The sequence below is a fragment of the Ostrea edulis genome, chromosome 6 (assembly GCF_947568905.1).
Source record: "Ostrea edulis chromosome 6, xbOstEdul1.1, whole genome shotgun sequence".
Taxonomy (NCBI): Eukaryota; Metazoa; Mollusca; class Bivalvia; order Ostreida; family Ostreidae; genus Ostrea; species Ostrea edulis.
In genome coordinates this window covers 79,778,215-79,791,778 of record NC_079169.1, presented here as the reverse complement: position 1 = coordinate 79,791,778, position 13,564 = coordinate 79,778,215, and the positions used below count along the sequence as shown (strand labels likewise).

The following is a 13,564-nucleotide window of genomic DNA, read 5'->3' as shown; positions in this document are numbered from 1 at the left end:
AGAAGTTTTCCCAACTAATTTCAAACGTTCAAAGACGTTTTTTCTTTTATCAATTATTAATGAATATATATTCAATTTATTTTTTTTTGGAAATAAACGATGTCAGAATATGAAATAATATATCAAGTTGCTTTTGCACTTATTGTACACAAGAGTAAATTTTGCAACCCTTCACCTGCAATGATGACGTCTCCGTATGAATGAAAAATTCTCGAGTGGGACGTTAAACAATATACAACCAACCTAAACTTCCAAAACTATGTTAATTATTTCTTTCTACAGAAAGACGTCTTAAATGATCGCAAAATAGCATTGTGAATACAATGTATATACATGTATACACATGTACATGGATATATCGAAAATGGCGAAAAAATTACCGATATGTGTAAACAAACATGATTGCTGCCAATTATTTTTCCACGAAAACACCATTTGAAATTTCAATAATTTGGAAAGAATTAATATGATATACAAGTAAACCGTTAATCAAGCAATTTGAATACTTATGTAAAAAAAAAATTCAAAAGTTGTATCTTGTAGTGCAGCTTAAAGCTCATGCTGATCGATACATTCGCCGAACACCTCTGATACGGAATCGACTGTGATCGGCCATCCTATCAAAACCAAAAAAAAAAAACCAAAAAAAAAACAACAAACAAACCCCAAAACGAACAAACAAACAAACAGGTAAAGAACATAGGATAATTTTAGTTTACATTCTGCTTTTGGATATTGTAGGGATATTGCTGCTAGAAATTGCCTTTTATCTACCGTTGACTCCAACAAAATTGCCAAGATTGGAGACTTTGGATTTGCAAAAGACATACACGGGTGAGAAACATTTTCCTTTTTGAAAATATGAAATATTATTACATTATCTGCATGTCATGATATATAGTAATCAAAATAAATGTATTTTTCCATGCATGTGGATATTGCACACACCAGTGAAGCACGATGATTTTACTCCTAATAGTGCAGGAAAATTTTATAGGTCAACTGATCAGTAACAATGATTATCTATACAATTTCCTGTGATCATTCGTAACCCTTCACAGATACCTCAAGTACTTGATGTATATTGTAAAAGGTTATAGTGACGCATAAAAGGAGAGGGACGAAAACGATCTGCAACCCAGCCTTTTTTTTATTTTGTTGGAGAGGACATAAAAAGCGGGAAAATAATATTATACTCCTATACTCAACATTTTGCAGAAACCGTACTTTATGGACGTCATTTCCATAACTAGTTTTTTTGGGGGGCTCAGATGTGTGAAAATAATAATGAAGTGTGTGGTTGAAAGTCATTTATTCCAACAAGCGGGAAATGGTTACACGTCACCTATTTAAGAATATTTCAAAATTGCTGTTCGTGATATTCCAGAACGAGAAAATCTCATAACATAGCTATCAATGATTTGTAAAATGTGTCATGTTATTTATCTGTGCAGCCAGATCCTGTTTTACTTGCGCACATTCCTCTCTAACGCTCCACACAACACATTATGGACTCTCAAATATGGCGGCTAATACCACAGGGTTTTGACACAATCTGAACAAACTGGTAAATATAGTATATAGTGAGAAGGAAGCTAACAAAGCAGCCATAAATTCTCGGTTGCTCGCTTCAAACTCTCAAAACTTCGGTGTTAATCGTGATAATGTATAAAAAGATTTCCTAGTTGAAAGCCAGAATATTGTTCTGTTTTGTAATACATAAATCGTTTACCTGACTTCACAGAAACTTTGCAAAAGATAAGTCCAACTTCCGAGAATTAGGTCGCCGTCGTTAACTCTACACCATTTTCTCCAAGCAATTTCCCTTCATTACGTTGGATTTTATGCATCCGTCATCCGTTGCAGTCCAACTTAAAATATAGCTACTTGTGGTCATCCTCACAATATTGAATGAAATGTGAAGATAACGAACAGTGACGAATACTGATCGTCCGTTTTGGCAGATCAGATTCGTTTTCATCAGCTATTCACCAGCCTCCGAGTTAAAACGAGTCAACCATATTATAGTTGTTCAGCACTGAATGACTGAAGTTCAAAAGGTGCAAAACGATTGGACGATACTACTACTTTTGCTGCGGATCTTCACCGGAAATTCAAAGTTTCAATATGTTGACCATACAGCAGCTCGACATGACAATCCATATGAAGCCGACGCCGTCGTCACCATTTCACTATCTAGCACAACGCCTAAGGCATATGAACAACCTACATGTACATCAAAGTCCTAATCTTAGCCGTAAACGACATACATGTATATCATATACTTAGTAGTGTATCAGCCCTCATACACCTAACCTTGGCTTGGGTGAGACAGCTACAAGGAGGTAGGGCCGTCTCGCCCTAAGGGCCGAGATATCTCTGTCTCTGCCCGTTGTCAAGGGGCTGTCTCGCCCTCAAATTTCAAATGGCTATTTCTTCTTTAATCTTTTGAAATCTAACAAAACTACATAAAAAATGATGTTACACACAATTTTTCTTTTACAAATATAATACTTTCTTCCATGACAAAATTTAATTTAAGCTGGAAAATTACATGAAAACGTTTTTAAAAACAGCTCTAAATGGTAGCGAGTATCTAAGCAAAGGGGGGTAACCCAAGTAACAATTGTTTATTTAGAATAATAACACGTTTTAACTTCAAAATTTTAAAACAATCAACGTTCTTGGCGATAGATTGATTGATGTTTACCGCCACACTCAACAATTTTTCAGTTATCTGGTGTCGCCCAGTTTTTATTGGTGGAAGAGAGAACACAGATACAATGTACCTGGGAAGAGACCACCGACCTTCCGAAAGTAAACGGGAAACTTTCTCACCTACGGCGCGAGCGGGATTCGAACCCGCGCCGGCAAAGGTGAGAGGCCATATGAACAGTAGGAAAATTATGGAGGGTGATACTAAAGCATTTTCAGAAATTCCCGGTCGTAATGGAGATCAAAATGTGAATTGCGGCAATTTTGATGTAGAAAACCGCTATAAAACGATTTCTGAAATCTAAAATCCCGAGGACTTGGCAATAAAGAGATAAGCAGAACCAGTATCTTCCGACGTATTTCAATGACTTATAGATGCTCAACAGATGGGAAACGGTAAAAACACTTACTTCAGTTATAAGGTAACATTCCCAAAGCAAAACAAATAGCAGCATCAGATCTGTAAACATTCCAGTTCATACGATGACGCCACGTAAACAAAGTTCCACAACTCATACAAATTATATAAAATGATGAAAACGAGCGAGTTCGGTAAATCCGGGGGAAAAAAGAGAAAATGGTTCACTTATTTCCAATTTTAGTATTAATTAGCAAATCCCCAGGGGTTGCTTAATAGTATGTATATGAACAACACAACGATAGATGTGATGAGTTTCTCAGCCAAGCAGTTCAGTTAATTGAAACGTCCACAGATTCTGGACCACAGGAGGGGATGTCCATAATTAAGCATCCGATTATCTTGACCAGCAATGGTATAAAGCTACAAAACCCAGACTTGAGTATGTTTCAAAATGCCTACATTACTGGAAACATACCCATTAATGTAAATCAACTGAAGGAATGAAATAGTCAAATATCGTTGTCATTCGTACAGTATATTCATGTTTTGGGTCAACCCCCCCAACCCCCCCAATTTTTTCTTAAATGTTTATCAACTTGTGTTTTTGGTATATGATATAAACAATATCACACTCTAATGTTGATCTCGGACCTGGGATTGCCCCTCGAGTGATCTCTGCCCTCGCCCTACGGGCTCGGGCCGAAATCAACTCTCGGGACCAATCTCAGCTCCGAGATCAACATTAGAGTGTGATATTCTATATATCTCAACCTCATTTTCATCATTCTGATCTTAATCGGCTTGAGTATTATTCCCCAAGACACGTGATGTTACAGACTGGTGAGCCTCATGGAGGATATTGAGAAACATGGGCATTATATATTAAAAGAAATGCATGGAGGCGTGATGTTACAGACTGGTGAGCCTCATGGAGGATATTGAGAAACATGGGCAAACCACACAGGTTGCTTGTTTTACTTTTCACTCCTATTGAGACGTCACCAGCTATAGGTGACCGTGAAGTGCCACAAATTTAGACCTATGTTTAGCCCAGGGCCGTAGCAGAGAAGGTTCTTTAACGTACCAACGCTTGCCTTGACCTCCGTTATTAAGGTCATATCCGAAAGTTGCGTGATTGCTGTAAGGATAAGTGGTCCAGTCATTCAAGAAAAAGTTTGAGGAATTAGGGTTTACAGACTGAACGTTTTAAGAATAGATTTTTAAACAGTGATCATTTCAAGATATGTGGCAAGAGTGCAAATGTCAACCAAGAACTGGTTGAAGAGTATAAAACGAATTTGAAAGAAAAAATTCAAGACTATATATCTCGAGAGATTTGTAATTGCTACGAAATGGGACTTTCTTTCGTGCGCTACCAGATAAAATCTTTTCTGTAAAAGGAAAAGGCAAATTAGCAAAATAAAAGAACTGGTCACAATGATGCTTGTCTGCATGTACATAGCATGCTTTGGGGGAAATTAAAACCATTGGTCATCGGAAAACCAGCCCGACCTCGTTGTTTCAAACATTTTGATGTGAAAAACTCCCGCGCAACATTAAAGTCTTAAATGACATCTGAAGTTTTTCACAGACTGTATAAATGAGCCAGTGCGATGGAAGAAACGAAAAACAAATATGTTCCTTGATGAAGCAACTGTGCACCGCATTTTAATTAAGAAATAAGGTATCATTTTAAAATATTTATCGCGATATAAATACGGGTTGATCCCGTGATCAAATTCCTTAAAGCCCGCAGTTGTTGAAGACCGACTTTGAAAGATATTCTGTGGACATTTCGGAGATAACAGAAGACTGAGGAGGAGGAGGAACATGAAGAACAGGGCGGCAGACGTCAGGTGTAGGCAAATCATTTATAGACAGGACTGAGGACGCAGCTCAGATGAATATCCGGAAAGAACTGAACATCGCAGAGAATGTGGAAGTGCACGAAGGTAAGGGACGGTTTTGATTTGGATTTGTAATTGTTGACAAACATGAACTCACTGAACGCGTCTGTTGACTCGATAAATTTCTGTAATAGGTTTACAACGACGTCTCGCTTCGATGTCCCGACTTAACTTGGAGACCGACATCACCTCGTGGCTGCTGTGGCACGGAGGCAGTGCGGTGTGTAGGTCTAATGCACTTTGACGACTTGTCGGCCATAAATCTTGTGAATGACCTATTTGCTAAAGCCTAATGTCATCGTCTAGCAGTAGGTACAATTCCGCATCACCGATGACCAGGGTGAAGTTGTAGCAGACGAAAATTTAGACATACATTAGTAAGACATTGCTTTACAGAAATACTTTTATCAATTATTGATGAAAGTCCACTGCTTGGAATACAATAAAATCATAAATACATTTTGTGATGTTGATTTCATCTATTGCTAGACTTCTGTAGTATGCAAGAGTGGTTGCTAGATGTGCAAGAGAGGTTGCTAGATGTGTATTGCCTTAGTAAAACTAGTACCTGTTACCTACTTTTAGCAAATGTTCATACGCACAGCCGTGACCTCTGTTGACCCCGTAGTGGATTTATACAGTGATGAATACGTATTGTTCGAATAGGAGAAAACAGTTAAAAATGTAAATATAATTAACTAATGTCAAGCTTGTATTTTTCCCTGCCAAGTTGCCAACACAACCTCAAAATTGCAACAATGTGGAATGCCTTGAGTGAAAACATAAGAAACTCAACAAGTGTTGTGTGTTTTAACAGAAAATATCTTGGAGATTATCACCATATTTTTAAGTTTCATTTTGTTCCTATTTATCTTACATTCATAATTATTTCTTAAGTTTATATGTATTCTACTTCTTTTAATCTGTGTTTATTTTACTAATATCTGTCTGTATGTATGTTATATGCAGGACCATATTGAAAACTAGCGTTATCGCTAAATATGTAATCCTGGATAAATAAAGGCTTTATTATCATTATTATTATAACGCCTAGATCTCGGGATTATCCGCGCTATGAGAGCTCGCTACAGAAAGTAGTACCTCATGCGCCGAATTTTGACAGGCATCGAAAACTCTTGATGCGCATCTGAACTTGCAAAGAAAATTGCATTATTAGATCACCCCTGTACACGTGCGATCGTTAACTCGGACGTGATCGGTAACACGGTCGCAGTTATCTAGAACGGCACTTCGATATAGGGTAAGACATGAAACAAAATTGTCAATAATCCAGTCATGTTTTTCAAAAGCAGGGTTTCCCTTCGTGGAGCTTGGAGCTCTCCGACGAGCCAGACAGTGATGATTTACCGTTAGCTCAACTCTCCATGTCCGATTTGTTTGGAACCACATATAGCCGGTTTAAACAGATTATACTGTACTAAACAGTTACCTACTGTAATCCCGAAATTTCTCTGTTCCCCTCCAACAAGCTTCGTAATTTATTATATCCATCCACGTTTACAAAACCTATTACCTACGTAAGTGATAATGATGATATTTATCTGTGTATCCAGATCCCGTTCTGTATGCGCGTATCCCTTACACACGCTACGCACTCAGTACGTCAGCTAATAATAGTATGCAATGACGTCACTATAAAGCCTGACGTCAATAAATAGTAAACGGCAGCTGTCGCTTCTCACTTTGGGTTTGGCTTTGCTCCTGTTACATAGCCTAAATGATTGGGCATGGAACAGCCATTTCAGCCTTGTTGGTTAAAAATGAAATCATGTCACGACTGCCTAAAGGGAGTTCATGCTCAATTACATTTAACTTATGTTAATGCGTTGGATGGAGTTTTTTTTTTTATAAGTCTGAATGAGTGAAGGGATGGACACTTTTGCAATGATGGATTTTTGCATGGATGAAAATAATAATGATATGCAATGAATTTGTGTTTATCAAAGGTGCATATTGTTGATTAAAATCGGTATTCTTATACCAATACTAACTTACCTTATCCTTTGTTCAGTGAACATATTTGGTAAAACCCATCGAGTCGAGTCAAAACATTAACAATAATTTGATATATTTCTTAGCAATATCTCATCAAAACAAAAATATTTTCTGGTTTTAACGAAATATTTAATCATACAGAGAGAAAACCAACCTTATTCAAAGTTATTTGGCGAGTTTTAGCCGTGGCATACAGCAAGAAATTGTAGGATGCCGATCACAACAAATCTGGACAACCCACTCACCAAATGCATCATCAGCTACTAAAATGTTCGTAGATCTACGCATTAACAACAGTGTCCTCGACGTGATAAAAACGGACATTTCTATAAAATTCAAAACAAACTACCTTCTTGCCACCTTAGGGCAACTTCGGTTCGTTCCCGAGTACGAACTCGGGCTACCCGGGATGCACTTGAACGGAGAGTCTCCACTCTTATATGACGTATTGTGACAGTTGAACTCTACCCAACTAACCATGTCTTCTACGAGAACTAGTGTGGTAGCAATTTGTCGGTCCTGTAATGACACTGCGCATGTGTCAGTTTTCGAACGATGGATGTGATAGCTTGGGGTATTGTACATGGGAGTAAGAATGAACATTGGAATATGTGCCTTACTAACTCGGTTACGAACAGAAATTGCCCTGGAGAATTCGAATACATCAGCAAGTTGTACTCGGAATAGTCAGGGTGTGCATAAAATGAAGTTATACAGGACTCAAAAGACTTTCATTCTTGTAATCTATATAGCAACTACATTTTTCACATTGCAAGATTGTGATTATTCTGTGCATATACTTCGCCATTTTCATCTGAATATGATATATATGCACAGAGTTTATATTTCAGTTTTATTGTATAGTTCGATATCTTTTGAGATCCGCTACTATTTTTGAGAAACACTGACGAATGTTATATATACTTTTCCCACTATTTGCCAGTCCCGAAAATTAAGATATCCTCAAACTTTAGTGTGACGTAATCAACATGTAGCGGTTTAGCATTAGAAAAATCCATGAAAATGAAACTTTTCCCTATAGTTTTTCAATTGGGAGAAGTTGTAATCTTAAGATAGTTTATGCCTGATGATATGGTTGATCATTTATATTGGTTTGGTTGTGGATGATGCATATGTTCCATATTTTTTCGACCTAAATGCTTTGGACATATAACTAATGCTAGTTTTCAAAAAATGTGGGAAAAGTCACCTGTTTAGGACGTTATAGTTTATGTCATAAATATTCAATAAGAAATGTGTATTTATCTACAGTAAAACTCGAATACAGCGAACACGGATATAGCGAAATTACGGTTATAGCGAAGTGAAAACGATTTCCCCGGCAAATTCTTTATATATTCTATATAAAAATCTACGTCTATAACGAACACGGATATAACGAAGTAAATTCCTATTCCCCTTGAATTAAAAATGAACGTAAAAATCACCTTTTATAACGAATTTATTTTTTTCATTTTAAACTCTTTGTGAGTTTTTAACAATCGTTTTCCATTGACATAAAGGATCCACACTTATTACAAAATTTCTGTTTGTATTTTTACAAAAAAGGTTGTTAACGCAAAACAATACTTACACCTACATTTAGGAAATATATTGTCGGTATTGTTTACTATTCTCGTTAATTAAATTTGAAGGTTGATTGCATTTATTTTATTGTACACTCCTTTATTTGTGTAAAGCAACAAGTAAATGACAATTGCAATAGACTGTACATGTATGTATTGCGCAAAATTTTGTTGACATTTCTCTCTCCACATGTTCTTGCATGACTTACATTGTAATAATCCATCAAGATAAATTGCATGCATCATATTTAAATCAATGTGTATATTTCTTGTATAAAAATTTCTTCTCGGAAATATATTGGCTTCATTTCACTTAAAGACAATACAAACGCAAGTATATCAATTGCTGCTTTTTTATATAACCCTTATACATGTAGAAGAAATCAGTTTTATAACGAATTCGTTATATTTGAATTATGAATTCGCTATAAACGTATAGCGAATTACGCTTATAGCGAATTTTTATAGAGGGTACCCAGAAATTCGCTATATCAGAGTTTTACTGTACTTCTCGGGTAATACTAGAAAACAATACATATCATTCCTCTTTGGAAACTTTGCTTTTTGGAAATGCAGTGAAAAACAGATAGGAGTGAAATATACCTGCTTCTTTCTCATGTTGACCAAATATGTCTCGAGTTAGTTTTCCGACTCATCGCAATTGTTATTCACACAAGTAATATATTCTAACAAGAGGCCCATGGGCCACATAGCTCACCTGAGCAGCAGTTCCTAGCAATAAACAAGCATGAGCAAAACTATCATTATGCAAGCAGCTTGGTCCGTTAAGAAAAAAAAACTTTTCAAATCTAACGAGTAACAAGTGGCCCATGGGCCACATCGCTCACCTGAGTGACCTTGGCCCATAACAAAAGATTTTGCAGATGAATGTATATTCGCATGTAAAACTTTGATCCTCTGTTGTAGTCCCAACCTACCCCCGGGGACCATGATTTTAGCACACTTTAATCTGAACTATCTCAGAAAGCTTTCAAGTAAATGTAAACTTATTTCGCCTAATGGTTTTTGAGAAGAAGATTTTGAATATTTTCTCTATATATCAGTATGTAAAACTTTGATCCGCTATTGTGGCCTCATCCTACCCCTGTGGGCCATGATTTAACAAACTTAATTCTGCACTATGTCAGGAAGCTTTCATGTAAATGTAAACTTTTTTGGTCCAGTGATTCTTCATCAGAAGGTTTTTAATGATTTTCCCTATATATTTGTATGTAAAAATGTGATCCCCTATTGTGGCCCCACCCTATCCCCGGGGGCCATGATTTTAACAAACTCGTCTCTGCACTATGTCAAGAAGCTTTTATATCAATATTGTTCTTCCTAGCCCATTGGTTCTTGAAAAAAAATTAAACAAGATTTTCTCCCTATATATTTGTATGCAAAATTTTGATCCCCTATTGCGGCCCCATCGTACCACCCGGGGGCATGATTTTAACAAAGTTGAATCTGCACCATGTCAGGAAGCTTTCATGTAAATCTCAGATGTTTTGGCCAAGTGTTTCTTGAGAAGATTTTTAAATGACTTACTCTATTTTTGCGATTATCTCCCCTTTGAAAAGGGTATGGCCCTTCATTTGAGCAAACATGAAAACCCTTTACCCAAGGATGCTTTGTGCCAAGTTTGGTTGAAATTGGCCTAGTGGTTCTTGAGAAGAAGATAAAAATGTGAAAAGTTTATACCGACGACAGACTACGGACACATTTTGATCCGAAAAGCTCGGCTCAGGTGAGCTAAAAAGTAAAATAGGCTTTGACTTTCAAAATCGCACTCGTAGGAACTGTTGCAGCTGGTGTAAGGGGTCAACTAGGGAAATCAAAGTTTTGCACGTTCGATACAGATAGTTCTAGGTGGGTTGAAAAACCATTTCCGTTGGTTTGAATAAACTATTATAAACATCTCTTATCTTAACTGGATTCTATTTCAGTTATAACAAATATGTGTAAATTTTAATGAATTTTACGACAACGACAAATTATTATACTGGGCGAAGTATCATCACTAACTGTAACAGAAACGCGTGTATCCAAGAGTGTGATTCCCAACGAAACAGTATTAAACGGAAAAACCTCACACGACTACAAATGGTTACGTAGTAAATAATATAGTTCTCCGGAAGACTGTATTAAGCAGAAGACTTATATAGGCGCTGCCTGCTGTCTGGTCCTCATCATGTGTTGCATGATAAAGCACTGCTTCAATTTTAAGAAATGCTTTGTTTGTACTTGCAGCTCTGAATATTACAAGAAATCTGAAATGGCAATGGCCCCTGTTCGGTGGATGCCAGAAGAATCATTTAAAGATGGCAAATTTTCCTCAAAATCCGACGTTTGGTAAGTTCAACACTTGAGAATTATATATATATATATATATATATATATATATATATATATATATATATATATATAAGACCTAAGACATTTAAGAATTCAGATATTTTCAAGATAATAAATCTTGACTGGCAAAATAACTTAATACCAATTTAGCAATATTCTTGTGTCTATACATGAATCTATAATTGATAGTTCTACCAATGGCATAACCGACATGACTGCGTCTATGTAGTAACATTCACTCAATCTTGTTTATGAAGTCGCTCTGTATTTGCGGAAATGAATGTGATACAAACTGTGCATTTTTTCGTCAAAATTTCAAATATGCTTATAGTCTAACAATTTGGACGTAATACCTTTAGATTAAAGAAAAAGTTGTAAAATGTAGGATGCCAAATTATCAAATTTCAATGTAAACAACAAAATAGAGGATTGATATATTAGTTTACATTCAATGTTCAATATTGTGTTGCTCTCACTGCACGATTTACTTATTAGGGCTTATGGTGTGTTATTATGGGAGATCTTCTCGTTTGGAAAACTACCCTATGAGGACCAAACGAATGCTGAAGTGATGGCAAAAGTTATGAACGGGCACCGATTGGGACAACCAAGGCTCTGTCCCATACAAGTGTGAGTTTAAGGATTAATTTATCTGAAAGACACAGAACCTGAAGGTACTATTACAAACGCTGATAGGTTTCGACCGAACGGTTTTGATTGGGAACGAACGCTGAACGGTTTGAACGGAACCTTATGATAAATACATTATCATTATACACAAGCGTCGTTATTCATTTTAAATTAAAGAAGTTTAGAAATATTAAGGTGACTCCATACTCGCAGTTTTATCTGATACAAGTTTAAAAATTGTATTTATTTCCATTCATTAGAGTTAAAACTAACAAATTATCAAATAAAATACATAGGTCATCACACTTTTCAAGATGCGAGACATACATAAACATAATCATACATCACCGTCAGAAAATTGCAATTTTTTTCTTTAACACCGTTATCCAAACTTCATACAAACTGGTTATGACGATATAATAGCATTCATAACAATTTCATGAAACTGTATCTTCACAAAAATATACAAAATGTCTGTAAAAAATAAAGAAATCTATCGTATAATATACTTAGTAAAGAAATCAATAAAAGCAGGGTTATTGCCCTTGGATTCAATATTTTAAAACGTATCATTGATTATTCATCTATAACTTAGACTTTTGATATAGTTTATTTTAACAAGATTTTTTAAATACCTATTGGAAAAGACTCCAACAATATTTATGTTCCTATCAGGTATACATCTAAATAAATCATTGATTTTGCAAAATCTGATGACATCACAGGAGGGTGGAATTACTTTAAACCAGACATATTCTGAAAAGAAGTTATTTAGAACAAGCCATGCATTATTTCATGAAAGTTGAAGATAAAGAAGTGATCAATCTCATAACTCCTATAAGGAATACAAAATAGAGTTGAACAAACACGGACCACTGGATATACCACAGGTGGGATCAAGTGGCTAGGGGGAGTAAGCATCCCCTGTCGACCGGTCACACCGGAAGAGAGTTCTATGTCCTGATCAGGTAAACGGGGTAATCCGTAGTCAAAATCAGTGTGCCAAGAACGGCCTAACAATCGGACTGTATTTCATAAAACCCGTCAGATAGTAGTTGAGCCAATGGTAGGTTGTATTAGCAAACGAGATAATTATAACGACCATAGAATTTACAAAATGATGAATTTAAACGAGGCTGTTGAAACCCCTGTAACATCAACTTGTTTGTCAGTAGCCTGTCTCGATTTAAAAATCGATTCAAGAACTGAAATGGCCGAGTTGCTTTAAAAGATGTTATTTATCATAGAGACAGCAGTACAAAACATACTAAAAAAAGGAAAAATATTGAATGTAGAATTTTTCCAGAACAAATAAACACAAACAAAACAAACCAGAAGCCCTTTTAAAATGTCACTTGTATATCTTAAATGTTTTTGTAGCATCTATAATGTACAAGGTCTGAAAACTGTTCAGTAAAAGCTGTAAGAGGACGTGGTTACACAAAGTAGGTTTCATGCTTAAGAAATGACAAAGTTCAACTACATCTAGTACATGTAAATTTTTCAAAGAATGTCCGATCACCTTAAAAAAGACACATGCACATCTTTAATGCTTCCATAACAGTTGTACAAGGTCTTAAGGCTGTCTGATTAATGCTGTAAGAGGAGTTGATTACAAAACTAGGTACCATCTATTCAAGACATGACAGACGGGTTGATGGTGCAGGGCTTTCGGCAGTCTCGATTGAAGTCAGCATTTCGCAAATTCTATGATTTTTATAGTGATCTAGTTCGTCAATACAGCCTATCATTGGGTCAAATGCTGTCTGGTGGGTTTCATGCCGGTTGTTGGGCTGTTCTTGGCACACTGATTTTGACTACGGATAACTCCGCTTACCTGATCAGGATATAGGGCTCACGGCGGGTGTGACCGGTCGACAGGGTATGCTTACTCCTCCCAGGCACCTGATCCCACTTCTGGTGTGTCCAGGGGTCCGTGTTTGCCCAATTATCTATTTTGTATTGCTTATAGGGGGTTGTGGGATTGATCACTG

At 36.3% G+C, this 13,564-nt stretch overlaps 1 protein-coding gene across 1 annotated transcript in view; it reads left to right on the top strand.

Annotated features, from left to right (window-relative positions):
* LOC125647380 (uncharacterized) overlaps positions 1-13,564 on the top strand; it is a 62,280-nt gene that overhangs the window by 41,429 nt on the left and 7,287 nt on the right. Inside the window, exons 19-21 of the mRNA XM_056140930.1 lie at positions 742-834; positions 10,836-10,937; positions 11,436-11,570. Of these exons, the coding sequence (XP_055996905.1) occupies positions 742-834; positions 10,836-10,937; positions 11,436-11,570 (330 nt within the window). The remainder of the gene's footprint in view (positions 1-741; positions 835-10,835; positions 10,938-11,435; positions 11,571-13,564) is intronic.